At 43.5% G+C, this 25,957-nt stretch overlaps 9 protein-coding genes across 9 annotated transcripts; 5 read left to right on the plus strand and 4 right to left on the minus strand.

The window, feature by feature from the left end:
* Window positions 1–428: 428 nt before the first annotated feature.
* STL1 (glucose-inactivated glycerol proton symporter STL1) lies at window positions 429–1,913 on the plus strand (the record flags this gene model as incomplete). Its single annotated transcript, XM_018878504.1, has 1 exon — window positions 429–1,913. One exon carries the CDS (start codon window positions 429–431, stop codon window positions 1,911–1,913), a length of 1,485 nt encoding a protein of 494 aa, XP_018734411.1.
* Window positions 1,914–2,520: 607 nt separating this feature from the next.
* Window positions 2,521–3,285, minus strand: DCC1 (Dcc1p; the record flags this gene model as incomplete). Its single annotated transcript, XM_018878515.1, has 1 exon — window positions 2,521–3,285. The coding sequence occupies one exon, from the start codon at window positions 3,283–3,285 to the stop codon at window positions 2,521–2,523; it is 765 nt and encodes a 254-aa protein (XP_018734412.1).
* A 235-nt stretch (window positions 3,286–3,520) lies between these two features.
* Window positions 3,521–6,697, plus strand: RAD54 (DNA-dependent ATPase RAD54; the record flags this gene model as incomplete). The annotated part of the gene is made up of 1 exon (XM_018878526.1): window positions 3,521–6,697. One exon carries the CDS (start codon window positions 3,521–3,523, stop codon window positions 6,695–6,697), a length of 3,177 nt encoding a protein of 1,058 aa, XP_018734413.1.
* A 144-nt stretch (window positions 6,698–6,841) lies between these two features.
* On the minus strand, window positions 6,842–12,238 carry FAS2 (trifunctional fatty acid synthase subunit FAS2; the record flags this gene model as incomplete). The annotated part of the gene is made up of 1 exon (XM_018878537.1): window positions 6,842–12,238. The coding sequence occupies one exon, from the start codon at window positions 12,236–12,238 to the stop codon at window positions 6,842–6,844; it is 5,397 nt and encodes a 1,798-aa protein (XP_018734414.1).
* A 1,764-nt stretch (window positions 12,239–14,002) lies between these two features.
* On the minus strand, window positions 14,003–15,232 carry GPI8 (Gpi8p; the record flags this gene model as incomplete). The annotated part of the gene is made up of 1 exon (XM_018878547.1): window positions 14,003–15,232. The coding sequence occupies one exon, from the start codon at window positions 15,230–15,232 to the stop codon at window positions 14,003–14,005; it is 1,230 nt and encodes a 409-aa protein (XP_018734415.1).
* Window positions 15,233–16,363: 1,131 nt separating this feature from the next.
* On the plus strand, window positions 16,364–18,400 carry IRC3 (Irc3p; the record flags this gene model as incomplete). Its single annotated transcript, XM_018878557.1, has 1 exon — window positions 16,364–18,400. One exon carries the CDS (start codon window positions 16,364–16,366, stop codon window positions 18,398–18,400), a length of 2,037 nt encoding a protein of 678 aa, XP_018734416.1.
* Window positions 18,401–18,545: 145 nt separating this feature from the next.
* AWJ20_167 (Zinc transport protein zntB) lies at window positions 18,546–20,681 on the plus strand (the record flags this gene model as incomplete). The annotated part of the gene is made up of 1 exon (XM_018878567.1): window positions 18,546–20,681. One exon carries the CDS (start codon window positions 18,546–18,548, stop codon window positions 20,679–20,681), a length of 2,136 nt encoding a protein of 711 aa, XP_018734417.1.
* Window positions 20,682–20,877: 196 nt separating this feature from the next.
* UBX5 (Ubx5p) lies at window positions 20,878–22,542 on the minus strand (the record flags this gene model as incomplete). Its single annotated transcript, XM_018878577.1, has 1 exon — window positions 20,878–22,542. One exon carries the CDS (start codon window positions 22,540–22,542, stop codon window positions 20,878–20,880), a length of 1,665 nt encoding a protein of 554 aa, XP_018734418.1.
* Window positions 22,543–24,442: 1,900 nt separating this feature from the next.
* On the plus strand, window positions 24,443–25,957 carry TNA1 (Tna1p; the record flags this gene model as incomplete). Its single annotated transcript, XM_018878588.1, has 1 exon — window positions 24,443–25,957. One exon carries the CDS (start codon window positions 24,443–24,445, stop codon window positions 25,955–25,957), a length of 1,515 nt encoding a protein of 504 aa, XP_018734419.1.

The following is a 25,957-nucleotide window of genomic DNA, read 5'->3' on the forward strand; positions in this document are numbered from 1 at the left end:
GCTATCACATTAAAATTCGATTATCTCAATGTATGACGCACTCCAGTTGCAACAAATGGAAACCGTTCAAAAAAATAATAATACCCAGGTCAGAACGGTTAAAAATGGCTAGTGCTTAATTATTTACCCCGGTCCTCCACAAACCAGGTAACTTTTTGAGGTGCAGAAATTTTGCGGAGTACTTGTCTCAGATCAGCGGTATTTAAATGCTCATTCTCCCTGTAACCTGACTAACAATAAAACTTTTACCATATTTTGCTCCATAGATTTTTTATTTGACCAAGGTATTTAGTCTAGATCATCAAGACCGTCGAACCGACATCATACAAGTCATTAATCAGAAGTAAGGAGGTGGTACGGATTTCGTCATGGGAAGATACATTGGTGCACAGGGCCATGTCCTCAATTTTGTCATTTTGACAGGGCTCATGATGCCCTGCTTTCTTTGGTATGGATATAATTTGGCCATTCTGGGTGGTGTTTTGAGTCAGCCCAATTTTTACAATCAATTTCCTAAACTTAATACAGATACCACCACGGGCGCTACCCACCACTATAACTCCAATATCCAAGGAACTGTCAGTTCTATCTATACAGTGGGTGGTATGTTTGGTGCTCTGTCTGCTTCATTCTATGGAGACATTCTGGGACGTAGAAAGACCATTTTCATTGCATCTATACTTTGCTTGATTGGAGCTGTTCTTATGACCAGTTCGTTCTCTCTAGGCCAGCTTATTGTTGGAAGACTCATTCTCGGCTTGAGTGCCGGTACTGTGTCCGCATCAGTTCCAGTTTATCAAAGTGAAATCTCCAGTGCTTCGAAAAGAGGAACTCATGTAGCCTATACTGGATTTTTCATTACCTCAGGTATCTTGATTGCCTACTGGATTGACTTTGGATGTTCCTATATTAACAGTTCTGCTTCGTGGAGAGTCCCTTTTGCTGTGCAACTGATCTTGCCATTAATCTCTGGAACTTTGATCTTCTTTTTGCCAGAATCACCACATTGGCTGATCAAAGTCGGACGAGTCGACGAAGCTAGATCAATCATGTCACTCTTTGTAGACAACGCTGATCCCTACTCTGATCCTGTCGAAGAACAAGTTGCTGAGATTCAAAGATCGTTATCTGTCATGCAAACTCTTAGATTCAGAGATGTCCTGTCAATGAAAGATAGTCGTATTTTCCACCGAGTACTATTGGCACTCTTTTCGCTCTTCTGTTCTCAAGCTTGTGGAGTGAATGCTGTTACCTTTTATGCACCATCTCTTCTCGCTCAAGCGGGAATTTCACCTGGAATGGCTGGCTGGCTAGCTGGTTGTACTGAAATTGTTCAACCAATTGGCGCTTATCTTGCAGTGCTGACTGTAGACAGTTTTGGTAGAAGAAGGCTGTTAATGACAGCCGCCATCGGTATGGGTATATCGATGATTGTCATGGCCGCCTGTACTGCACAGACTGAAAACAAGTCTGCTCTTCATGCTGGTGTTGCCTTTTTATTTATTATCAACCTTGCCTACAGTTATGGATTCTTGGGTGTCTGCTTTGTGTATTCAGCGGAAATCGCCCCACAGAGAATCAGAGCTCTTATCAATGGTTTCGCAACTTTTGTCACCTGGGGCACTAACTTCTGGGTCGTTGAAGTAACACCTGTGGCCTTTGCTAGTATCGGATGGAGATACTACATCGTCTATGCTGCCACAAACCTAGCATTGATTCTTCCAGTCCTTTACTTTTGTTTTCCGGAAACTTCTGGTCTTCACCTTGACCAAATAGACGAGGTATTCAGCAAAGCAAAGGGATTTTTCGATATTGTGAGAGTAGCAAAAGAAGTGAAACAAGAAGGATACCAGCACGAACCCTCTGTCATCGATACCAAAGAACAGATTGAAGAGGAAGAAAGTATAAATTAGTCTAGCGAAATACAACTATTTATTACCAAGCCAGCCTCGAGCGGTTAATTAAACCACGATATTTACAATATAGGACAATGCTTGAGCAACATAATTAACATAAATGACATGAATAAATAAACGCAAAGCAAGTGATGCGAAGAATAGCACAGCACAGCTAGCGGGCCGTTACTATAACCTTTTTGCCCACTGCTTTTCGTCTGGCATACTTCATGACGAAACTGTCTAGTTTGACATTAGGGTTTCGAATGTCGGCAATATAAGGTTCGATTTCTGGCAATTCCCAAGAGCTCTTGGCCGTTAAGAGCTGTTGGAACCGAATTTTGGGATTGTGTGATAGGTTTTCTGAAGTGAAATAGCGGATTTTGCCAGGAAGCGGGAGTATATAATTGCCCACCAGTAATTGAACCTCTAAGGGCCAATCAACAATAATAGGAATTGATTCTCTCCATTTGGTTTCAAACAAATCTATATCTATCGGCTTGGAGAGACAGTGCTCACGCAGTGTGTAAACACCAAACCATTTAGCCAGACTGGTGGAGTCTAGGGCGTATACTGCTATTTTTGTTAGAACTAATAACTCCAGTAATTTCCACCTTGGAAGAAGTCATTTCAAGGGAAAACAATAGATATAAAACAGGAATTGGGGAACCAAATACTTACAATTACTGGAAGCTGATTGAGAAAAACGAGCCATCACAGCTTCGACAACAGCCAGTGGTTCCGCATCAGAAGGCAAAAGAGGCAATAATTGAATGCAATTAACAGCAGATAGATCAAGTTTCGATCCAATAACAGTAGCTAGGATATCGCAAATTATGCTGTGTGTTAGAGAGTCATTTATTCGACAGGCGATATCATCAATTTCAACACCACCCTGTAATCGCCATTTTTCATTGAACTCAGCGTCACTCAAAGGCGCTCGTGATCTTAAAACTCCTAAACTTTCATAATGAATGCTAGTTGGTCTGTTTGGTTCATGTAATCCAGAGATCACTCCATTTCCCATGTATAAAGGAATAGATTCCACGGAAAGCTTGGGAGATTGTTCATCTATGACCTCGAGATAACTCGAGGCCGAGCCAAATGCAACTAGGTAAGGGGGTGCTTCAGACGATTCTGAAGAAAAAGATAAATCTCTACTATCTGAAAGTAAAAGTGTATTGGATTGATTCATTTGTCGAACTCGATATGTTTTCGAAACAGTGCATAGAATCAGGTGGGAATCTGTTTCAGGAGCTTTCAATGACAAGCTGGCACCTGATTCTAAAATGTCTGCCAGTTCTGGAGTCAGTTCAAGAAGTCGGTAAAATCCGTCCGGCTCCAATTGAGAGTAGAACTCTATAGACGGTGTACTACTTTGATCGGCCATATCTCTTCAATAATTTAAATAAGAACTGTAGATGATTTCGTTCTGTAATATCACGTACCGTACGCGAAGTTTAATTAATATGAGAATCACGTGATTGTAGATCCAAAACTCGCGTTGCGCGTTTATTTCAGATGTATGTAGATATAGACATAATCAAAACAATAGCTTACAAATCGTTGTGGCAATTAAATTTCAGGTTTGTTGGGTTCAAAAGGAAGAAGAATTGTTATGAATAATGATGGCAGAAGTTAGACCCCGAACAACGACAAGAAAAAGGCTGCCTCGATTAACCTCGAGCGGAGGGTCGGACCTTGTGGTCATTCCATACGACCAGCATGAAGAACCAACTCCAATACTTCAAAATACTATCAATGAATGTATTCTGCCCGATAATGGTGGTATTATAGATGGATATGAACCTATTTATCTTGATAACGAGACGGATGTGAATTTAATAGATGGACTAATGGTCGTACCAGACCATGCAACGGGTATTGATGGGTTACCTATAACGCCTATCGACACGTCTCCTTCTCATACAGATGTTATGTCCATTGGAGCTGTACTTTCTAATTCACAGCCTACGGAGTTGAGTCTTGATAATGGTGATACTCTGGGGGAAATCGAGGAAGTCAGCACACCTGTTGCTGAGAAAAGTCAGCCTAAATCACGTAAGGAGAGCAAGTCCAAAGCCGACTCTCAGAAGAAGAGCAAATCAAGCCAAGGAAGTTCTCAAAATATGAACCAAGCCAAGTCTCGAAGCCAGAAACGAAGTCAAAGTCAGAACCAAATCGTCGAGAATATTGCTCTAGAGGAAGAGGAAAATGAGGTCAAGGAAGCAGAGAAAACAGAAGAAAATCAGGAAGTTATAAAGAAACCCAAATCGTTACCACGTCGTCCACGACCCTTTGATCTTGCTTCTCCATGTACACCTATTCACTCTTCAGCAATTAGACGACCCCAGTCTGCTCAGAATTCTCCTCTGGGAATCAATAAACGTCTAAAAACCGACCCGCTGTCAACGATTACAAAACCATTCAGAGTGCCCACTAAAAGTGCTATTAATGCCAACCGTCCATTTTCACGTAGAGATGATTTGTCTCGAAGTGCATCTCGAAAAATTAAGAGCTATGCTGAGATCGAAAATATAGAGACTGAGCAATTCAATAAAGAAATTGAGCAACCTGCTTCCCCTTATACTCCAGGAGGCGGTATTAAAAGATTAGGTACGAAAGTGGATCCAGCACTTAAGAATTCGATTGATGCTTCAGACATGATTCTTGGTCGGAGGTTTATCACGCCATTAAAGGAGAAGCCGCTTAACATGGGACCATCTGCTGCGCTAGGTATGAAGCGACGACATGAGTTTGTGCCTCGACCACTTCATGATCCCAGTGGTGAGTTTGCTATTGTTCTTTTTGACCCTACTATTGACGACGAGCCTGTTGAAGAGATTGACCCAAATAAGATTGTTGAAGGCAGCGAAGATGAGAATCTCGGCGAAACTGAAGTAACACCTGTGGCACCCACGACTCCTTCTAAGCCCAGTCTTGCTGATATTTTAGGACTGTCCAATGAGAAGAAAAAAGTCTACCCCAAGGTACCAGTTGTTATTGATCCTAGACTGGCCAAGATTTTACGTCCTCATCAAGTTGAAGGTGTTAAATTCCTGTATAAATGCGTTACTGGACGAGTACAGAAGGATGCTAATGGATGCATTATGGCAGATGAAATGGGTCTTGGTAAAACGCTTCAGTGCATTACATTAATGTGGACTCTTCTCAAGCAGTCACCTGAGGGAAATGGAGGCACCATCAGTAAATGTATTGTTGTGTGTCCTTCAAGTTTAGTCCGAAATTGGGCGAATGAGCTTGTGAAGTGGTTAGGAGAAGGTGCTATAACTCCCTTGGCGGCTGATGGCAAGAGCGTAAAAAATGCCGATCTCAGTGCTGCTTTACGTCAATGGAGTACAGCCAGTGGACGGCAAATTGTTCGACCAGTTCTAATCATCTCCTATGAGACTCTTAGACGTCATTGTGATGATCTTCGTAATACTGAGATTGGACTTCTTTTAGCCGATGAGGGACATCGTCTGAAGAATGGCGAATCTTTGACATTCACAGCCCTTGATGCACTTAACGTTCAACGAAGAGTCATTCTGTCTGGTACTCCCATTCAAAATGATCTTTCGGAATATTTCTCTCTCCTATCGTTTGCTAATCCTGGACTCCTGGGAACAAGGCTCGAGTTCCGTAAGAATTATGAAAATGCCATTCTTAAGGGTCGTGACTCGTTTGCTACGGAAGAAGAAGTGACAGATGGTGAAACCAAACTCAAAGAACTCTCTCTACTGGTCAGCAGATTTATCATCCGCCGAACGAACGATATATTGTCCAAGTATCTTCCTGTGAAGTATGAGCATGTTGTATTCTGCAACATGACCGAGTTCCAAATTAATCTCTACAACAAATTCATCGCCTCCCCCGACGTGAAAAAGGTAATCAAGGGAAGCAAAAACAATCCTTTAAAGTCCATCGGTATCCTCAAGAAGCTATGTAACCACCCAGATCTTCTCGACTTGTCAAGAGACATACAAGGAGCTGAGGACGTTCTGCCATCCGATTATGTTCATCCAAGTCACCGTGGAGGTCGTGATCGGGGTGTTCGGACATTGTATTCAGGTAAATTTATGGTTTTGGAAAGGATGCTCGCGCGTATTCGTTACGAGACGAATGACAAAATTGTCATCATCAGTAACTACACACAAACTTTGGATCTTATTGAGGCAATGTGTAGAGAATCAAGATATGGCGCATTCCGACTCGATGGTAAAATGGCAATCAGTAAACGTCAAAAGTTGGTTGATAAGTTTAACGACCCTGAAGGAAGTGAGTTTGTCTTTCTTCTTAGTAGTAAGGCCGGTGGATGTGGTATCAATCTGATTGGCGCCAATCGTCTCATTCTTATGGATCCCGATTGGAATCCTGCGGCAGACCAGCAAGCCCTAGCAAGAGTATGGCGTGATGGCCAGAAAAAGGACTGTTTTGTCTACCGGTTTATCTCTACAGGGTCTATTGAGGAGAAGATTTTTCAGCGACAGTCTATGAAGCAGTCTTTATCATCATGTGTAGTCGACGAGGCTGAGGACGTCGAGCGTCTTTTCTCTTTTAATGATTTGAAGAAGCTTTTCTCTTTTGACGGTCATACACTGTCAGACACCCATGACACTTTTAAATGTAAACGATGCAAAGACAACCGTCAAGTCGCCAAAGCCCCAGCAATGCTGTACGGAGATGCCACGACCTGGAATCATTTCACCAAACCAGAGTTGGAAAACATCCAAGATCTGTTGCTGAGACAAGAATTAACAGAAGAAATCGTCAGTTTTGTGTTCCAGTACATTTCTCACTAATTTATTTTACCCATTAACACGTCTGTATGTTAGATATCTAATAGAATTAATGCAGGGTCTGCAAACTGAAAGAGACTGATTACAATATAACAGTATTAATGTATTTAGATAGTGATATTAGATAAGATAATTAAAGAAATAGCTTTATTTCTCAGACACAGCAACAGCAACAGCTTGGAACTCATCGTGAGAAATGGAAACCTTGACATTCTTAACACCAGCGGCATCAGCAGCGGCCTTGGCCTCACCATGAAGAGTCACAACTGGGGCGCCCTTGGCATCGCGAAGAACCTCAATCGACTTGAGAGAGGCACCAGCACCTTGGCTCTTGACACCGAGACTCTTGAAGACAGCCTCCTTGGCACTCCAGGTACCAGTGTAAGAGGAAAGAGGGTCGGCAGACTTGGCACAGTATTGACGCTCAGCATCAGTGAAGTTGCGTTCAAGGAAGGTCTCATTCTCAACGTTAACGCCAGAAAGTGATTGAACATCAACACCAATATTACCGGCGCCACCAGACAGACTGTTAGCAGCCAATTGCTTAAGAACGGCCTCAGTGTGTCCAGAAGATTGGGTAGGGTTGGCTTGCTCCAACTTCTTGGCGTTGAAGATAAGAGACTCGGACTTCTTGTCATAAGAAACACGAGCAAGGGGGTTGAGGTAGACAGACATCTCTTGCTCGTCAGTGTAAGGAGCCTTGCTCTTGCTAACAAACATGGAGTTCTCGGCGATAGCATTGTGCAAGTATCTGTAAGCCTTGTTGTAACGAGTTCCAACCTTGGCAGCATAGGTCTCATAAGCCTTCTTGTTCAAAGTGGCCAAGACGTAATCGGGGTGGATTACAACAGCAATGGCACCCTTTTGACCGAAACCGAACGAAGTAACAGTAGCAGCCTTGACACCGTAGGTTTGAAGAGTGACAGAGGGGTAGACAATCTTGTCGAAACCTTCCATTTGAGCGTCAATGTTGTCGGCATTAGGATTACCAGGGACAGTACCAGAGTTAAGAATTTGCATAACACCGTTGAGCATCCAAGCACCAGCAGCACCCTTGGGATGACCAGTCAGGTACTTCTGGAAGACACCCAAAACTGGGTTACCCTTGGAACGGCCCAAGTGGTTAAGCATACCATTGATAGCACCAGACTCGTTCTTATCGTTGGCCTTGGTAGAAGTACCGTGGAATGAAGAAACACCGATATCATCAATGGTAAGGTTATAAGTAGCCAAAGCACCTCTAATAGGAGCGATTCTAGGATCAGACTTGTAGAAGTTGTTACCCCAGGTACCAAGAGCCTCCTTCTCTTGACGACGAGCCTCATTCTCGATTTGTTGAGATCTCTCCTTGAAGAAAGCCTCAGCATCGGCAGCCGAAGTAGTAGCCTTAATAGCCTCAAACTCGTCTTGAAGGTATTCAAACTCGGACTCAGTCCATTGCTTGATTTGAGCTCTACGAGACTCGATTTGTCTCTTTCTGTACTTGACATCCAAAAGACGGTAAGGGAACTTGAGGTCACTGATGTTCTCTCTAGCAGTGGTCATAATACCCTTACCAGGAGCAGGGACAGAACGGCCAATCTTATCAGAAGCAGTAGAGGTCAAGGCAACAATACCATAAATAGGGACACCCATATCAATGGCAAGCTTGGCGTTCATAAGGATTTGAATACCAGCACCTTGAGACTCCATGAAACCAGAACGAGAAGTGGAGTTAGGTCTGGACATCTCCTTAGGAGTACGGCCGTGTTCGAACTCGGTGAGAGAGTTACTGGTAGCATTCATGTTACCGAATTCGTGAGAACCTTCCTCTTGGAAGTCATCATAACCACCGACGATAACAATCTTGGCCTTACCAGACTCAATCAACTCAATACCACTGTCAACAGACTCGATGGCAGTAGCACAAGCACCGACAGGAGTCTTGATAGGACCAGAAGAAGAGAGCAACAGCATGTTAACCCAAGCGGACATGGTGTTGATGAAAGACTCCTGAAGAATATCGTTTTGGACAGGACGATCAAGGTATCTGTCCTTGAACATACCACGGAGAGCAGTAACACCACCCATACCGGAACCAGAACAGTTACCAACTTCAGACAAGTGGACATACTTGTAGAACTCGTAAGGATCGGTAATACCAGCAGAGAGCAAGGCCTCAACAGTAGAAACAAGAACGTACAAAGTGATAGGATCGACTTGTGAGATAATGTCCTCACCAATACCGTATCTACGAGCGTCCCAACCAGTAGGAATTTGACCAGCAACAAGACGGTCAAACTTGAGAGCCTTGGGGATGTAAATCTTAGCACCCTTAAGGAATCTAACAGTGTATTGACCAGACTCGGGGATTTCAAATACCTCGACCTTGTTGCCTTGTTCAAGCTTGAATTGGTCGGCAGCCTCCTTAGAAGCCTCGAAAGGCTCAAGATCGTGTTCGACAATGATCTCTTGCAACAATTGCTTCTTCAAAGGATCATAACCGTGGAACAACTCGGGCTCAATGAGACGGATACCAGAGTGCTCAAGGATGTAAGACTCGTACTTGCTCTTGACATCCTTATCATCAACAGGCTCGTTAGTCTTGGTATCAACCCAACCAGTGTATGGCTTGCCCTTCAAAGGACCACTGTGGTGCTTAATAAGACCCATGATCCAGGCCATTTCAATAGCACCCTCAAGAGAGAAGGCACCATTGATTTCCATATCCCATCTGGTACGAGAGTTACCCCAAGGACCAACTTCAGAGAAACCGGTGGCAACCACAACCTTTTCAAGATCAAGAATACCCTCCAATTCAGGGGCAATCTTTCTAAGCTCCTCGTAGCTCTTAAGCTTGGGGAACTCGAACTTGTGGTTGGCACGAGGCTTGACAATAGCCTTTTGGTAAGGCAAGTCGGCATCAGGACCGTTGACAACCTTGTGCTCAATAGCAGTTTCAACAGAAACAGCTCTTCTCAGCTCAGAAGAATCGACAAGCTCCTTACGAAGCTTACCAGTGACATCCTTGAGGTTCTCAACGAATTGCAAACCACCGTTAAGATCAGCCCAAACAGGTTGTTGTTGGCAGATGTTGACGATAGTAGGAGTCATAAGACCAAGAATGTTGAAAGCCATTTCCTTTTGAGAGAAAGTACGGACACCCAAGCTCTCGACACCTTCGGCAATGATGTTGTTCTGGGACATAAGACCAGTTCCACGAGTCCAGCCAATAACAGCACCACAGATAGTGAGGTAAGAGCTCCAAGACTCAGAGTACCATCTGTTGAACAAGGTCTCAAGAGACAACTTGGACTCGGAGTAAAGACCATCAGCACCAAATGTACCGTGATTAGGAGACATGGGCAGAATGACTTGAGCAGGACGGGTCTCAAAACCGTTGGCAGCCTTGTGAGACTTGATGCTACCCAGAAGACGGAGCAAGTTGGTCAACATGAGTCTGTGAGCAAGCTCAGACTTGGAGTCAATACCATCAAGTTCAATACCGTTCTCAGGAATAGCAGCAAATGGAATGACGAAATCCAAATCCCATCCAAGACCGCCCTTCTTGGTATCGTTGTAGATGTAATCAACCAAAGCACGGACATCAGATGAAGAGGCTTGGTTGAAAGGAACAACAATAAGAGTGGAACCAGAAGCACCGAACTTGGTGTAGATGCTTTGGTAGTACTCGGTAACTTCACGCGAGTATCTTGAAGTTGTAACAACGACCTTGGCACCACCAGAAATCAAACCTTGGAGAATATCAGCACCAATGGATCCAGCACCGGCACCAGTGATAAGAACGTTCTTGTTGGCGAAAGTAAGACCATCACGAGCAGCGACCTCCAAACCGTCAAGATAAGTGGCAGACAAGTCACGGTCGAAATCCCAGATCTCACCAGACTTCTTCTTGAGGTGCAAGAAAGGAATGGTCTCTTCTCTCATGTGCTTAGCGGAAACAGTATCAAGAGCCTTCTTGGGAGAAGACTCGGCCTCGACAGTATCAATGGCCTTGATAAGATCAGCGTAAAGAGCATCGAGCTTGAGCTTACCAGAACTCTTGCCATCAGCAGCAGACGAGATTCTCTTGTAAATCTTGGCCAACTCAGCACGAGTGTGGGAACCGGCAGCAGGGTCCTTGGTCATCTCACCACCAGCAGCCATATCCTGAACATATTGTTCAAGCTTACGAACAGCAGGACGAGGAACCTCGGCATAGGAAATGTTACCGTTAGAATCGACAGTAGTCTTAGGACCAGTGGGGTAGTTGACATCCTTGTAAACAGGGTCGGCATCAACAGCCTCCTTACAGTTTTGCAACAGCTTTTGAGCCAATTCTTGTGCAAGCTCATAAGTAGCACCACGGTCAGTAGGAACGTGGTCGATGTAGTATTGCATGAAATCAATCAAAGTAGGGTTGGTTCTGTTCATAATACTGATACAACGAGAAACAATCTCACGGTCCACATTAGATAATCTGCCAAAAATGATATCGTAGAACATAGTCAGACAGTCTTGACGAGCCCAGTTCCAGTATGAGTCGTAAACACGAGCCTTTAATGGCGAGAAAACAGGTTTAATACCAGAAGCATAGAAATCACCGTGCTCACTGTACCACAAGTCGAGTTCTTGTTGAAGAAGGGCAGTGGCCTCCTTTTGAGCGACAAATGCCTTGTCACCATCACGAAGATCCACCTTGAGGTATCTAGCGAAAAGCTCCAATTGTTGTTGAACAAGGTATCTTTGATCTTTAGTAAGCTCTTCAAAGGCAGCAGAGTCAATAACAGCACCACCAGCACCGCCAGCAGCAGCTCCACCAGCAGCACTGGCAGAACTGAGGTTGACTCCGGCAATAGAAGCGTATTTAGTAGTAACATCGTCCAAGAAAGCCTTGGCAGCAGCCTCGTCACCCAAACGGTTCTTAGGTTCCAGAGTAATGGCGACAAGGAAAACACTGTCTTGACGGCCAGGACCCAAACCCCATCTGGTGTTCAAGTATTTACGAGCAGATGTGATGTTGAAACCACCAGGCATCTTTGACGAAATAAGACGAGAAACCAAAGAAGATGATTGTTTACCCAATTGGCCACTGAATGAGTCTTGGAATTGCTCAGCAAGTTCACCAAGAGGAGTCTCCTCTGGCTTCTCAGGAGTGGAACCGAACTCCTTACCTAAATCACCGAGAATTTCGTTCTGAACAGTGGATTTACCACCAACAAGATCCTTAACAGCCTTTGAAAGAGGAACTTGGTCCAAAGTCTTCTTAATCTTTTGGGCAACCAGAGCGTGCAACACCTCAACAGCCTTGACTGGAGTATCTTCAACACTGGCAGCAGGACCGGCAGCGGCAGCAGCAGCAACTGGAGCAGCAGCAACGGCAGCCGGGGCAGCAGCAGCTGGAGCATCACCAGAAGCAGGAGTAGACTCAGACTCAGCTGGCTCGACGGGGTCGGGAGTGTAGTAGATCTCCTTAGTGTCCTTGGAGTAGCACAAAACCTGTCTTTGAAGAGACAAAGCTGCATCATATGACTCGTACTTGGACTTCAAGGTTCTAGTAGCCATTCCAGCAAGAGTGGGAGAAGGTCCAATCTCCACAATTCTCTCGGCATTGTACTGACTGAGGATAACATCTTGGGTCTCAATCCTAGAAGTATGGTTAGCATCGTTGATCCGGGTGGTGGGAGGGACTTGCCTCCGGCGGCTGGGGCTCTGCCCCAGACCCCGTGGCTCCTGCTTCGCAGGAGATTGCTAGGATCGTTGAGATTGAGTTCAAGTCAAGTTCTCGAGCAAATGGATCAAATAGATCAAATGAATAGCACTGTTTATGGAGGAACAATTCACGGTCTACGATCCTCAATAGATATATCAAAACTTACCATCTAACGGGAGATGCAAATTGATAAGCCAAAAGCTCTGTCAGAAGGACGTGAGCCAGTTCTTGTTCGACTTCAGGACGCATTGTGTTTGTAATCTGTTATCTGTTAGTTTCATTATTTTGGTTCATCTCTTATCAGGGGCCGTCAGGGGAGATCCGGAGTGAGCAAGACCCAAGTCCAGCATGGATCCAGTTTCTGGACGACTTCTCACTCCATTCGCCATTCACTGTACCTACCTATTAAAACTACCAAATGCAAATAAACAATAACAGAAATAAAATCAAATCTCTGTCTGCTCGTTTGTATTTGAATTAAAGTAAGTGCTGTCGTCTCGAGATATATATTTTTCAATATAATGTCCCAAAATGGGTGGGATCACTGGTGCGATTGAGGTTAGGATAGGCACACTATTCTGTTGTGTTGGGGATCACGCAAAATTGTTGACGCGCCACTGTGCATGACACCGGAAAAATGGGACTTTTATAGTGGAATTCACCAGCATTCAACAGACCGGATCCGAACACGCTTAATGCTACATATCACCCTGCAGCCGCCAACACATACTTCAAACTTCACCAACTTTTTACTCCCACTCAGCCGGATGGACCAGATCGTCAACTTTTGGCTGTTGAGCGCTCTCCAGGTGCTGACTCGTCTTTTGATCGAGTGATCTCAGGGCAGAAAATTAATTATATTTATTTGTTTTAAATATTTGGTCTCGTAGTTTGATCTCATAGTTTGATCTCATAACTGGATCTCACAGTTTGATTCTTTCTATGTATTGTGTGTATCGTGTATGTCGTGTAAACAATATTATATTTGTGACATTATTATTCAACATATCTAATTTGATGATAATATCGTGATCCAGGAAGTGGTGCTACAGTCGCATGCTGCTGGCGAACTTTTTCCGAGATTGTCCCAACGTTTTTATGCAGAGATCTACGTAGTTTAACAGCTCGGCTGTTGAGATAAGCAGGCTCGATCTCAGGGGGATTATGCAAATAAGCCCGTATACGTCTGGGTATATAGTTCTTTGGTAGGTTGTAAGGGATTTTTAAGTTGATATGGGATGTGTGCCAACTGCATGGTTGGGGGTGAATATATCTGTTTTTGATAGCTCAGCATCGAGGTATGGATTTTCTGATAGCTGGTTGAGATGATCGTGAGCAAGGTGTATATTCGAGAACATATAACACTTTCTGTACTCCATCTGAAACAGCCATTTGAACTGGTCATACTATGTCTGTGGAGTTAGAGCTGCTGTTCAACAATCTCCAACAAACCAGAAACTACATCACTATGGCTATATGACCATGACCATATGACCATATGACGACGGCAATACCCAGGCCTCTACAACTATGCCAAATCCTATGTAGTACTAATAAATAATATTAAACCTATACAAATATCCGACTAGATTCTGATATGACCATAGCCATGTCATTTAAAAATAAGAGCTTCCAACAACAAGGGCCGTCACAGCAGTCAAAATGGAGATCGCAATGAGGAAATGAGAACTGGATTTCGCTTCACTCTCTAACAAGTGTTGAATAGGAGATGGTGAATTGGGCTTATTCTTAGCACGGGAACCAGAATTAACCTCGGGTTGTGGTAAATTGGGTTTCTTCTCTGGGGTACTGGTATTCTCACCGTTGAATGCATTTTGTCCTATAAGCTCTTCATCTCGAGCAAGCTTGGCCAACTCCAATACATTAGTTTCCACTTGACCCAATTCGACATTTTGTACATTACCAAAGAAATCAGTAATCAGCACCTGGTCAAGAGGATCTTTGAATAGATCTGATCGAATTCCTGGATTCGAGTGAATGTCTGCTGGGTTATAGGATGCAAACAAATCTGCCATGGTCTCTTTTGAGGTCTTGTCAATAGACTCCAAGAACTCAAGATTATAATAGGTAAATCTATCGATTACGGCAACACCCACATCTTGATCAGCATGGTGCGAGTATGAATTTTCGTCCATTGCAGATGAGCCAACTGCCAAAATATTCGGAGAGTAGAACTTAGAGTACATGGTGTTTGCTTGGCATGTATCAATCATGAATAGGATCTCATTATATCTGCGCTTTTCCCACATTTGCTCAAAAGCATCAGCAATATCAAAAGCACCGATTTCCTCTGCATCTTGAAACTTGAGAAATTCATTACCTCCATGTCCTGTCATATAAACAAAAATGTTTGATCGATCATCTGTAAGCAATCGTTTTGATCTGGGAGTATCAGCATCCCAACGATCTGTCAACAGACGAATGAAGTTTTCTACTGTTACATCGTATCCTCGGTAATCAACTTCAATATTATCACCATACAAGTCGAGTGCTCTATCAGCATTATTGTAGACTGTTCCCGGGAATGCATTTCGAGGATTGCAAGAAACATCATCCGAAAGCATGAGAATGATCTGAGAGTCAGGAATTCCCAATCGTTTTATAGTTCTATACATACTAAGAACATTGGCCATGTGTCTATAATTGAACCAGAACCTTGATGTTGACACTAGAACTGCCCAATTATTAGTATGACGCGAAGTGCGAAAGAACTTCTCGGCCGTTTCTTCAGGAGCCGCTTCCTCTGTGAACTCTTGAGCTCTGCTGAACCCTAATAACAGCACAGCTGCTATTTGGAGCAGGTTCAAAAAATAAATAAATCGCATTTTAGGTATAGATGTCTAACATCAATGTTGAGCGTTAGATGAAGGAGGTCTTATTGTGTGATGTAGTTTTATTCTTACAGTCAATGATTTCTTAGACATGTATTATTAAGGTATACACTGTCGGACGACTTTCAGCCGTGTGTTTTCTACCAGATGTCAAAGCGTGGCCCACCAACTAAAAAGAGCCGAGAAAATTTACTTGAGAGAAATAAAAATCACCCAAATAACCCTGTAGTCGAGTATTTAGATGATAGTTGCTAATAAGGTAGTTAATGGATATCCATGGAATTAGTGCTGTTATGAAATACCTGATATATATAATTTATTCGGGGGGTAGGGCCACTAGATTCGATATGAGAAGGAATGACGGTAGTAAAAATGCCTCAATTGAGGAGAGGCAACAGTTCCAGTGGTGCCTCAAATACAATTACTAGACTTCTTTCTGTAAATGTGAGATGGTACAATTTTAAAGCGATGGATAATCTATGAAGTGGTATGCAGGGTCTTGCATTGGATTGCATAATGCATCGTTGTAAATTTCTTTTTGATTAATTTGAGGCAATGAAACCCATCTACTTTTCTATTTTTCAAGCAATCAGAAACTGTCTTTCGTACATCTACAAATAGCATTACATATAAGCTAATTATTTTTCAAGGCAAAAATATTGGTCTATATACCCTCTAAACCCTTGTGGACTGCCATATTCTATCCATTGCTGGAGAAATAAGGTAACACTTTATGATATTTGACTTCTTTACCCCATCAGACCAACAGATGAAACGCTTGATTAGATATTGAAACGATTTGACATGGCCGTTTGACAGCCAGGTGGGTCTGGATCTTCAGTCTTGACTTCCTAAAACGCTACTATAATAGTAGAGAATCCCGAGAACCATAGTATCCACGCGGCTGGAAATGTTAATTAGATTATTATAGCAGTTGCATCTCTAAATCTACAACCGATGGATAAAATTATTGGCCTGGCACAAAAATGATAAATATAGTTGGATTTCTGGTACTCTCTGGTTTTACGTTCTTATCAAGTATATTGTAAACTTGGCTTTTCGTTTTATTTTTCTTTCTTCTGTTTTCTTCGTTTATTTATCGCCACTATTCTGTTACATTTACATATGATTGTCAGAAAAGCGTTCCCAGGATCTCTGCTATCCTCCGAATCCACTTTAACTGCTCGCTTCTTGTCTCGTCTTTCTGCTTACAATAATCTGAAATCTTGTTCTCAGTGTTTTGTTCCTAGCATTTATGCCCAACATGGCACATTTCTCCGACATAACTCTACTAAACTCGGTCGTCCCGAGGGTCTCCCACTTCGTGATTATCAACAAGAATGTATTGAAGAATGTTTGATTACTATCAAAAAAGGCTATCGTCGTTTTGCTGTTAGTATGCCTACTGGTAGTGGTAAAACAAGGACCTTTTATGGTCTTCTGGAAGCAATTTCCAGAGGTGGAGCCCATTCTGGACATGGTAAGAAGTGGTTGATCTTGGCTCATCGTGAAGAGCTTATCACCCAGGCTTATGATCATGCAAAGAGGCTGTTTCCCGATTTAAAGACTTCAATGGAAATGGGTAAACATACAGCAGATCCTGATGCTGATATTATTGTTGCTAGTGTCCAGTCCATTTCCCGTGAAAAGCGCCTTGAGAGGTTCGACGGATCTGATTTCAGTGCTATTGTTATTGATGAGGCTCATCACGCTCCTGCTGCTAGTTATGCCAAAGTTCTCAATCATCTTGGTGCGAATAATCCTGATTCTGAGATTGTTGTAGCTGGATTTTCTGCGACCCTCTCACGCATGGATGGGTTAGCTTTAGGCTCCACTTTTGATTACATTGCTTATCACAAAGATCTCAGTGAGATGATTAAAAATGGATACCTGACCGATATCAAATTTACAACCATTGCTACTGATGTAGATCTTACTGGTGTTAAAAAGGCCAGAGGTGATTTCGCTACTGGAAGTCTTTCAAAAGCAGTCGATACTCCTGCTTTGAATGAGCTGGTTTATAAAGCATGGAAACGTCAATCTGGGAAACATTCGTTAATATTCGGTGTTAATATCGAACATGTTAGTAACTTGGCTCTGACTTTCCGGGAAAATGGTATTGATGCCCATGTCGTCACTTCCGATACCCCAAGAGATTTACGACGCGGACTGGTTGAAGATTTTCGAAATGGCCACCTGCCGGTTCTTATTAACTGTGGTATCTTTACCGAGGGCACTGATATTCCCAATATCGATACAGTCATTCTTGTGCGACCCACCAGATCGGCTGGGCTGTTGATGCAAATGATTGGTAGAGGTTTAAGACTCCACCCTGGGAAGGAAGTTTGTCATATTATCGATATGTTTGGTTCTTCGTCCAATGCCAATGCATTGGCTACTGTTCCTACCCTTGCTGGGCTTGATCCATCTCAGGTAAGAGTTATTGATAAGGCTGAGATTGCTAATGGTGTTAGCCGGCCTCGAGTTGTTGCCTCTTCCAAGGATCCTGATAGTGTCTATGTCGAGGACTTTGACAATCTTGATGATTTTCTTAACCGAAATGGTGGAAAGCTTAATACGTCAGCCATTAGTCGTAGTCGACTAAATTGGATCCCATCTGGTCAAAATAACTTTCTCCTGTTCGGCAAAGAAGGTTATCTCCGCCTTTGTCCCGATGCCAATCCGTCTAAATTAGCTCCGAAGTATTCACTTATCCAGTACTTTGAGAACCCTTTTAGAGAAGATAACCGTGGAGCGAAATACCTCCGAAAGTATATCTTCGAAAGCATGCCCGATTTCAATGCTGCTGTTAATGCCGCTGAGTTATTTGCTAGACAAAATTGTCCATACCATCTGGTTGCCAAGAACGTTCCTTGGCGGAGTCAACCCTGTACGATCAATCAAGAAAAGGCCGTTATGAAGCTGTTTACCAAAGTTGTTGTTGATGGCGATGAAGAGGGCATGAAACGTGCGAAAACAATTTGCAAAGATCTCACCAAAGGTCAAAGTGCAAATATCATAAACCTTGCATCCATTGGCAACAAATCTATTTTAAAGGATATGCTATATCCCAAAAAAGAGAAGAAAAGCAAAGCTGATTTGTTTGAATTTCTCCAGGCCGGTCCTGTCAACAAATTGGAGATTAAGCTTTCGCAAAATTAGACAACTTGCGGCACCTAATTTTAAGCTGAGCTTAATTGGCGAACCAAATCATTGTCATCATTATCACCTGTGATTAGGTAGTGGTGTGTTACTGTATTTATATATTCAATCTAGCTAGCAATTATTCCTATCTCTTTTGTTTACAATGACAGTTTTTGTAGAGTACGATACTGGGGATGCGAATCTGCCTAATCCGTCTGGTCATGTTAATGATCTATATGAAGACATATCCGACTCGACTGAAACTGACAGTTTGACTGATGATGAGGAGAGCACATTCGAGTCACGGCATCCTCGGTCTTCATGGATTTTCAGTAACATCGCGTCAATTAACCCAATACATTCGTTTGAAAATCGTAGAAATAATGTACCTCCGCCAGTCAGCTTGCAACATCCTAAGGACGACGTGCCTTCCCACAAAAGTCCCATTCCCGTCTCCCCGCTTTCGAATACCCGCCCAATCAGTGACATAATTCTCAAGCAGTCAATTGATGATAAAGGCAGGCAGCTACCTGCAGTTCCACCGAAATCGGATGGCCCACAGAACGCCAGGTTTGATTCGCAGAATATTTATACGGATACTGTACGAGTCAAACGACGATATTCATCTCATCCTGGTGTTACAAATGCTGCTAAGCGTAAACCTGGTTGGGAACCTGGTATCGATCTAGATACAACGGATATTATACTTGAATCATCCGGTTCGATCGTGACTGTTGTAGATTACAATTCTGACAGATGTCGTCTTGCGAGAACAGAATTCTACAGCAATCCCAGAGATACTTCTAGCATGGACTCGTGTTTCTATGACAAGACTCACGATGTTGATTTGAGTTTAACCAAATATCTTGAATCCCGTCCTAAATGGTCCAAAGTGAGATGGATTAATGTGAATGGTCTCTCCAAAACAGCAATCTATACAATTGGCCAACATTATAAGCTCCACAAGCTGGCGATTGAAGATATGGTAGATATTCCACAACGTACCAAGGTGGATGAGTACCCTCTTCATACTTTCTGCTGTTTACCTCTGCACAGGCTAATCCCGTATAAACATCTGACGGGGCCAAGAGTGAGATATAATCAATTTTTCAATTTTTTCACAAAGCGGTTTGGGGGCAATAACGACAATTTTGCACCACAGTCTGCAACAGCCAGGTTTTCAACTCTGGCCGCGGTCGATTCAGCAAAGCTTGCAAAGTCTAATATTAACTATAAGATTAAACCCCATTTTGATACTCTTCAATCGAGACTAGCTTCAACGAGAAATATGAAATCCATGTATCAATGGAGTAATCCGACTCAACTTCAGCGATCTGATTATTTAGAGTCACGACGCCCTCTAGCTAGCCGCCAGAAAATGGTCGGAGTAGAACAAGTGTCTTTGTATTTGACACATGAAGGAACAGTCATATCCTTCTTTGAAGGTTCGGGAGATGAGATTGAAAAACCAATACTTGAACGTCTTGAATCTGAATCAACTATTTTACGAGAGTCTGCTGACCCGTCTATTCTGTTCCAGGCAATAATTGATGCTATAGTGGATTTGTTACACCCTATAATAGCGGCTTACCGGTCCAGACTTGCCGAGCTTGAGTTAGCGGCCATTTTAAATCCTTCAATGGCCCATACTAGAGACCTTCACTTGATAAACGCAGACTTGACAGTACTGCGGAATAGTATTACACCAGTTACCTCTTTGATCAATTCCTTACGAGATCGGGCAGGGAATAGTCGTAAAAAAAGTGATAGTGACAAAGGCACTTCTTCTGCTACTGGCGTCAGTTCTTCCTGTACAACGAAGCCGTCAAGAGCATCATCCACACGAAGTGATTATAGCAAAATTTCACAAGAAGCATGTGTATACCTCGCAGACGTAGCAGATCACACACTCTCATATACACAAGACCTGGATGTGATGCGAAATAACACAAAGTCAATGATAGATCTTATTTTTAATACAATTTCAATCCAGTCGAGTGATGCAGTCAAGTTGCTATCTCTTGTTACAGTTATATTTCTTCCGTTATCATTCTTGACAGGATACTTTGGTATGAACTTTACTGGATTTGATGCACTTTCAAACGGAGTTGGTTATTATTGGGGAATAGCAGTTCCATCGTCTGCTAGCATGACCATACTACTGATGTACCCATGGGTGCGAGACAATGTTCGCAAGATACATCAGCTTATAAAGCGTTCAAGAGACCACAATAGACGCAAGAAGCAAACTAGACGGAAACAAAAGAGACGCCAAGTAACTGTTATCGAAAGTGTGTAACTTAAGATATATTATCACATTAGCTTATTTTCTTATCCAATAGACAATATAAGTAGAGAATAAAAAAGCATGCATTTATCTAACCGTCTTTGACGATGTCTACCTAGGAATAAATATTGGTAATCAATAGTGAGTGGGATATTTATTTGATCGATAATCTCCAGCAATAATGCCGTGGATACGCTGGTGTGCGTGATTAGTCGAGAATCTCTACCAACACTACACTATTCTGAAGTTTTGCCGACTGTATAGTCTCGTCCACCAAGTCTATTAATTTTCTGCGATCGCTAGCAAGTCCAAAATGGTGACCGGACAAAGCTTCGACATTTTGTTTCAAAAACGCAAATATTGTTCTAACGCTGTCGTCAAGGCGAAACCGGCGAATTATTCTCGATCCGTCAGCTAGTCTAAACTGGATTCTGGTGGTAGTCTTTGGATCAGCTTCTGGCTCCTGGATCTCTCTCGGGAGAATGGATGCAAAAATATCTTCTTCAGTAAGATCATGATCATCTTCGGGCTCGCTTTCACTAATATCTGGTGCTTGTGGTACCCTTGACGATGATCCAGACGACTCAGGCACCGCCGAGCGCTCCTCAACCACTTCAATCTCGTCATTCGAGTCTTCGTCCATGACATCACTATGAACAGATACAAAGTCATCGTCAGAAGACGAATTGCTCTTCACGCCTAAGGACTGTCTAACAGCAAATTCGATCTGCTCCTCTTCAGTCATATGTTGTACATCGGTTTTGGTGCGAGATATCTTCGCAATAGGATTCTTGTGCGAGGGGTCTAAGCTATAGCGAGACAAAAAGTTATGAACATCATCAATCCACTGCAATGGTTCGGGGACTTCAGACCACACTCTAAGTCGCTCTCCAGTTCTGGGATCAAGAATGGCAATATGAGGATATCCCTGATATGGATAATACTGTAAATAGTTGATACCATATGAATCCTCAGATGAATACTGTAAGAAAATAAAGTTGGCTTTAACAGTGGCCTTAACGTCTTTATTTGACCAGAGATCTCTGTTCAGTTTTTGACAAGAAAACTCTCGTGAGTTCTGAATATCAACAAGAATCCACTTTTTCTCCTCTTGACCCAAATTCTTTGCCAATTCTAGATCAACGTCCTGAATAAGGTCAAACGGTGGTCGAAACAGTGCTGCAAGTCTATTAGCATGTGGCGTCAAATTCGATGAACCGACTGTTTCTTCCATAAAACTGTTTGACCCTGTAATCTCCATATCCGAGTCATCATCTTCATCCTCTTCATCTTCATCATTATCAAACACCCCTCTCTGACGACGACGAATCTGCTGAGACGGCATTCCTTGATTAAAAATACCTCGAGGGGTAACACCTCTCATAGCCAAATTTCTCGTCATGCGTCCTAAGAAATCGTCTGCCTCGCCAAATCCGCCAAACCCAGCTCCAAATCCTGGATCCACTAACCTCTCCGTTACAGGACGGATTCTCTCTCTTACCTCATCATTGCCCGAACCGAATCCTCCTGTACCGCCACCACCATTACCAGCCTGTGCGTATTCTTCTTCCTGTAATCTTTGAACAAAAGCCTCTTCATCCTCGTCATTGGTATTATTAATACCAGAATCCATTGGATCAGGAGAATGAACAGATGCAGCGCCTGAACCCGTGCCACCGGCTCCACCAGCCACATTTGTCGAGCTGGCCGCCCTGTGCTGAGACTCAATTGACGGCCCCCCAGCCTCTAAAAACAAAGTCACCGCGGTGTCCAAATCATAATCAGCTACTGCCAAATACTGCTGAGCTGATTCCGGATCAGCTGCCGTCACAGCACAGAAAGCTGCGATCTCGTCAGAATGGTCCTGATCCATCCTAAACCAACTATCAAATCAGCCAATTATCACCCCGTTCTCTCCACGATATCAGCGCCACGAAACAATCAGCAAATCAATTCACAAACTCTGCTCTCTCCAACAATTCAAAACACGTTCAACTCGCAATAAACAATTCTTTACTGCTTCTCCCTCAACCGCTGTTGACTAACAATCCACTTCTCTTCGTGATCTGCATCTTCGACTTGCTGCTCGACATGCCCCTTCACCAACCCGCACGGCTGAACACACGGGTTCAGGGGGAACGGGGGTCTGCCTCCGGCGGCTGGGGCTCTGCCCCAGACCCCGTGGCTCCTGCTTCGCAGGAGACTGCTAGGACCGTCGACGAAAACGACTCGAGCGTAGCGAGAGGAGCAGCGGGGTCTGGGGCGGAGCCCCAGCCGCCGGAGGCACCCACCCCCGCCGACGTCGGATCCGAGTAACACAGTTTATCCGCGCCAGGTTGGAGGAGTAGGGTCCGATGCAGAGCGGAAGACGGTTTTAGACCCTGCAGGCGGAGCTGTTGAGGGGTAGCAGATCGCGGAAGGTGGTGTGGTTTGTGTGTTGACGTAATCAAATTGGGAGCTGAGTCGCACAGTGCCAAGTCCGTGTCCGACAATAAGCGCAAAATAAGCTTTCAAACGTTGATATTCCCCCGCGAAGACACTGGGTTTGACTCGTGGATTTGGCGGGGTTCGTCATCCTGATGTAGCAATATATCCGAATAAACTTCGGATCTTCACGCGACGTCTCAAAAAATAAAAAAATAAAAAAATTACCCCGCTTTTGACTAAACTGAAAACCCCCTGTAGATTGATTGTGTGCTGCTATCGTCCACGGCACTAACCCTGTTGGATATCCCCTGTTTATAGACTAGACTTTGTTGGATTTGGTCCTGGATCACATGTATGTTTTTTTTATTTCTCATAGTGGAGCTCCTCTTCCTGGTCAAGACTCACTCGGACAAACATCTGAACATATCCGCAGCTGGACATCTCAGCAGCTGAGCATCTGAGTATGCATACTTGTGTTATATATGGAGGTCGAGGCACAGTCAGATCGCTGTGTTTCAGCCAGACACGGTCGCTCGCTTGCCAGCTTACCGCAGACTTTGACAGGTGCCAATCAGAATCCATTGATTTCTTGCATCGTGCTTTTTGGCGCCTTTTAGCCAGCATATTTGCTGGGTAGATCGACAGTCAATGCGAGAAATGAAAGCTTTTTTGGGCACTCAGATCAACTTCGTCTCCAGATCAAGGGGTAATCTTTTTGCCGCCAATATGGTCAGTCCACCTCTGTTTAGGCAGCTGTTTAGTGTGTGTGGTTCGCTCTATTTTTTTTTGACGCTAGTAAAGGTCAAGTTGACGGGGGTTACAACATCTCCGACTGTTAGGAACGGAGGAGGATAGCCGTTGTGAGTGGATCGCGATCCACCGTTGGTTTCACGTGGATCAACTGGTTACTAAACGTTTCACGCAATTGCTCGCTGCTCAATTTTCGATCTTGAAACCAGAAGGATTTTTTTTGGTACTCAATTGTTTTTTTTTAATTTTTTTTTTCAATTTTTTATTCAATATTCATCATAATTCTGATCATCTCTCAACCTATGATTATGTCTATGACTATAACTGTGTTCTGGTTGATTCACCTAGCATGTTGCCCCCACGGAGATGCCCCTCATTATGCACAATCTCCATACATATCAAAAAGTAACTATATGCTAGTTGCCGAAATCGGAAATTGAGATGCATCTCCATCAAACGTTAACAGATGAGAGATTTTCAGGTTCTAGGTCTGGTTATGACCCTTTTTATTTAAATTACGCTTATTTTCTGCTAACCATTCAGCGTCCAAGCTTCACTTTCTCAAAAAAAAGATTATTAGGTGAAAAATATATACCATGGTGAAGCAAGAAACCAGTGTGGTTGACATCGAGCAACCCCAGGAGCTCGAGCTCGCTACTACTAATGTGTCTCATGAGAAAAAAGGCATCAGTGTCGAGGTTCAAGAGGCTCTTGATTATGAGTATACTCCTGAAGAAGAGAAGCGCGTTGTTCGCAAATTCGACATGAATATTTTAATTTACCTGTTCTTCTTGTATATGCTCAGTTTCCTGGATAGAGGTAATATCGGTAATGCCAACACTGCTGGTATGAGCAAAGATTTGAATATGTCAGATAGCCAGTACCAATGGCTGTTGACTATTTTCTATATCTTTTACATCTGTTTCGAATTCATGATCCTGTGTTATAAAATCTTTCCTCCTCGTTTGTATGTTCCAACTATTGTCATTGGCTGGGGTATCACGTCCACATGTTGTGCAGCTGCTCAGAAATGGGAGCATTTGATGGGTCTTCGAGCTTTGTTAGGAATTTTCGAAGCTTCTTTTGGTCCTGGTGCCATTCTGTATATCTCGTTTTTCTACTATAGACATGAGGTTGCTGCTAAGAATGCCATTTTCCTGTCATCAGCACCTTTAGCTACTACCTTCTCTGGTGCTTTAGCTTATGGTATCACTAAACACAACTTGGCCATTGCCTCGTGGAGAGTTTTGTTCTTGGTCGAGGGTCTTCCTACTATTGTAGTTGGTGCCATTGGATACTATGCCATTCCTAACGGACCTACCACATGTAGATTCCTTACTGAGCATGAGAAGCGTATTGCCGGAGCCAGAATGGCTAAACAGACTGGTCGAGTCAATATGGAAAAGACTCTTCATTTCAAGGAAATGTTACGTGCTGCCATTGATATCAAGGTATGGATTCCTATGATCATGTACTTTTCCATCAATGTGCCGTTTTCGTCACTACCAGTTTTCACACCTGCTATTATTGAAGGTATGGGATTCACCTCTGTCAACAGTCAAGGACTGTCTGCACTTCCATACATCTATACCTTCCTGACCATGTTAGGAGCAGCATATTTGTCAGATAGAATCAAGAGAAGAGGAATTGTCATTGCATTCCTTGCCCTTCACGGTGCTGCTGGGTACCTAATTCTCGCTCTCAGCACCACTGTCGGAGCCCGATACTTTGCACTTTTCCTGGCCGCTGGCGGCATTTTCCCCTGTATTGCTCTCGTTTTGAGTTGGCAGTCGAATAACCAAGGCACCGAGTCACAACGAGCCACCGGATTCGTGCTTCTCCAGACCCTGGGACAATCCGGACCCCTCGTCGGCACACGACTTTTCCCCAGCACTGACGCTCCATTATACCACAAGGGATTCTGGGTGAGTTTCGGGTTCTGCTGCCTGCTCTTTGCCTGTGCTTGCACGCTCATGACCCACCTCTACTTCGAGAACAAGAAACTCGACGCCCGCTACGGCCCCATCGAGGAGTCCGACGAGGTCGAGGTAACCTCGGACGCCTACAACGCCGAGGGCGAGTTCAATCCCCGCTTCCGATATATCATGTAA

This window comes from Sugiyamaella lignohabitans, chromosome A, assembly GCF_001640025.1.
Source record: "Sugiyamaella lignohabitans strain CBS 10342 chromosome A, complete sequence".
In the NCBI taxonomy this organism is placed as follows: Eukaryota; Fungi; Ascomycota; class Dipodascomycetes; order Dipodascales; family Trichomonascaceae; genus Sugiyamaella; species Sugiyamaella lignohabitans.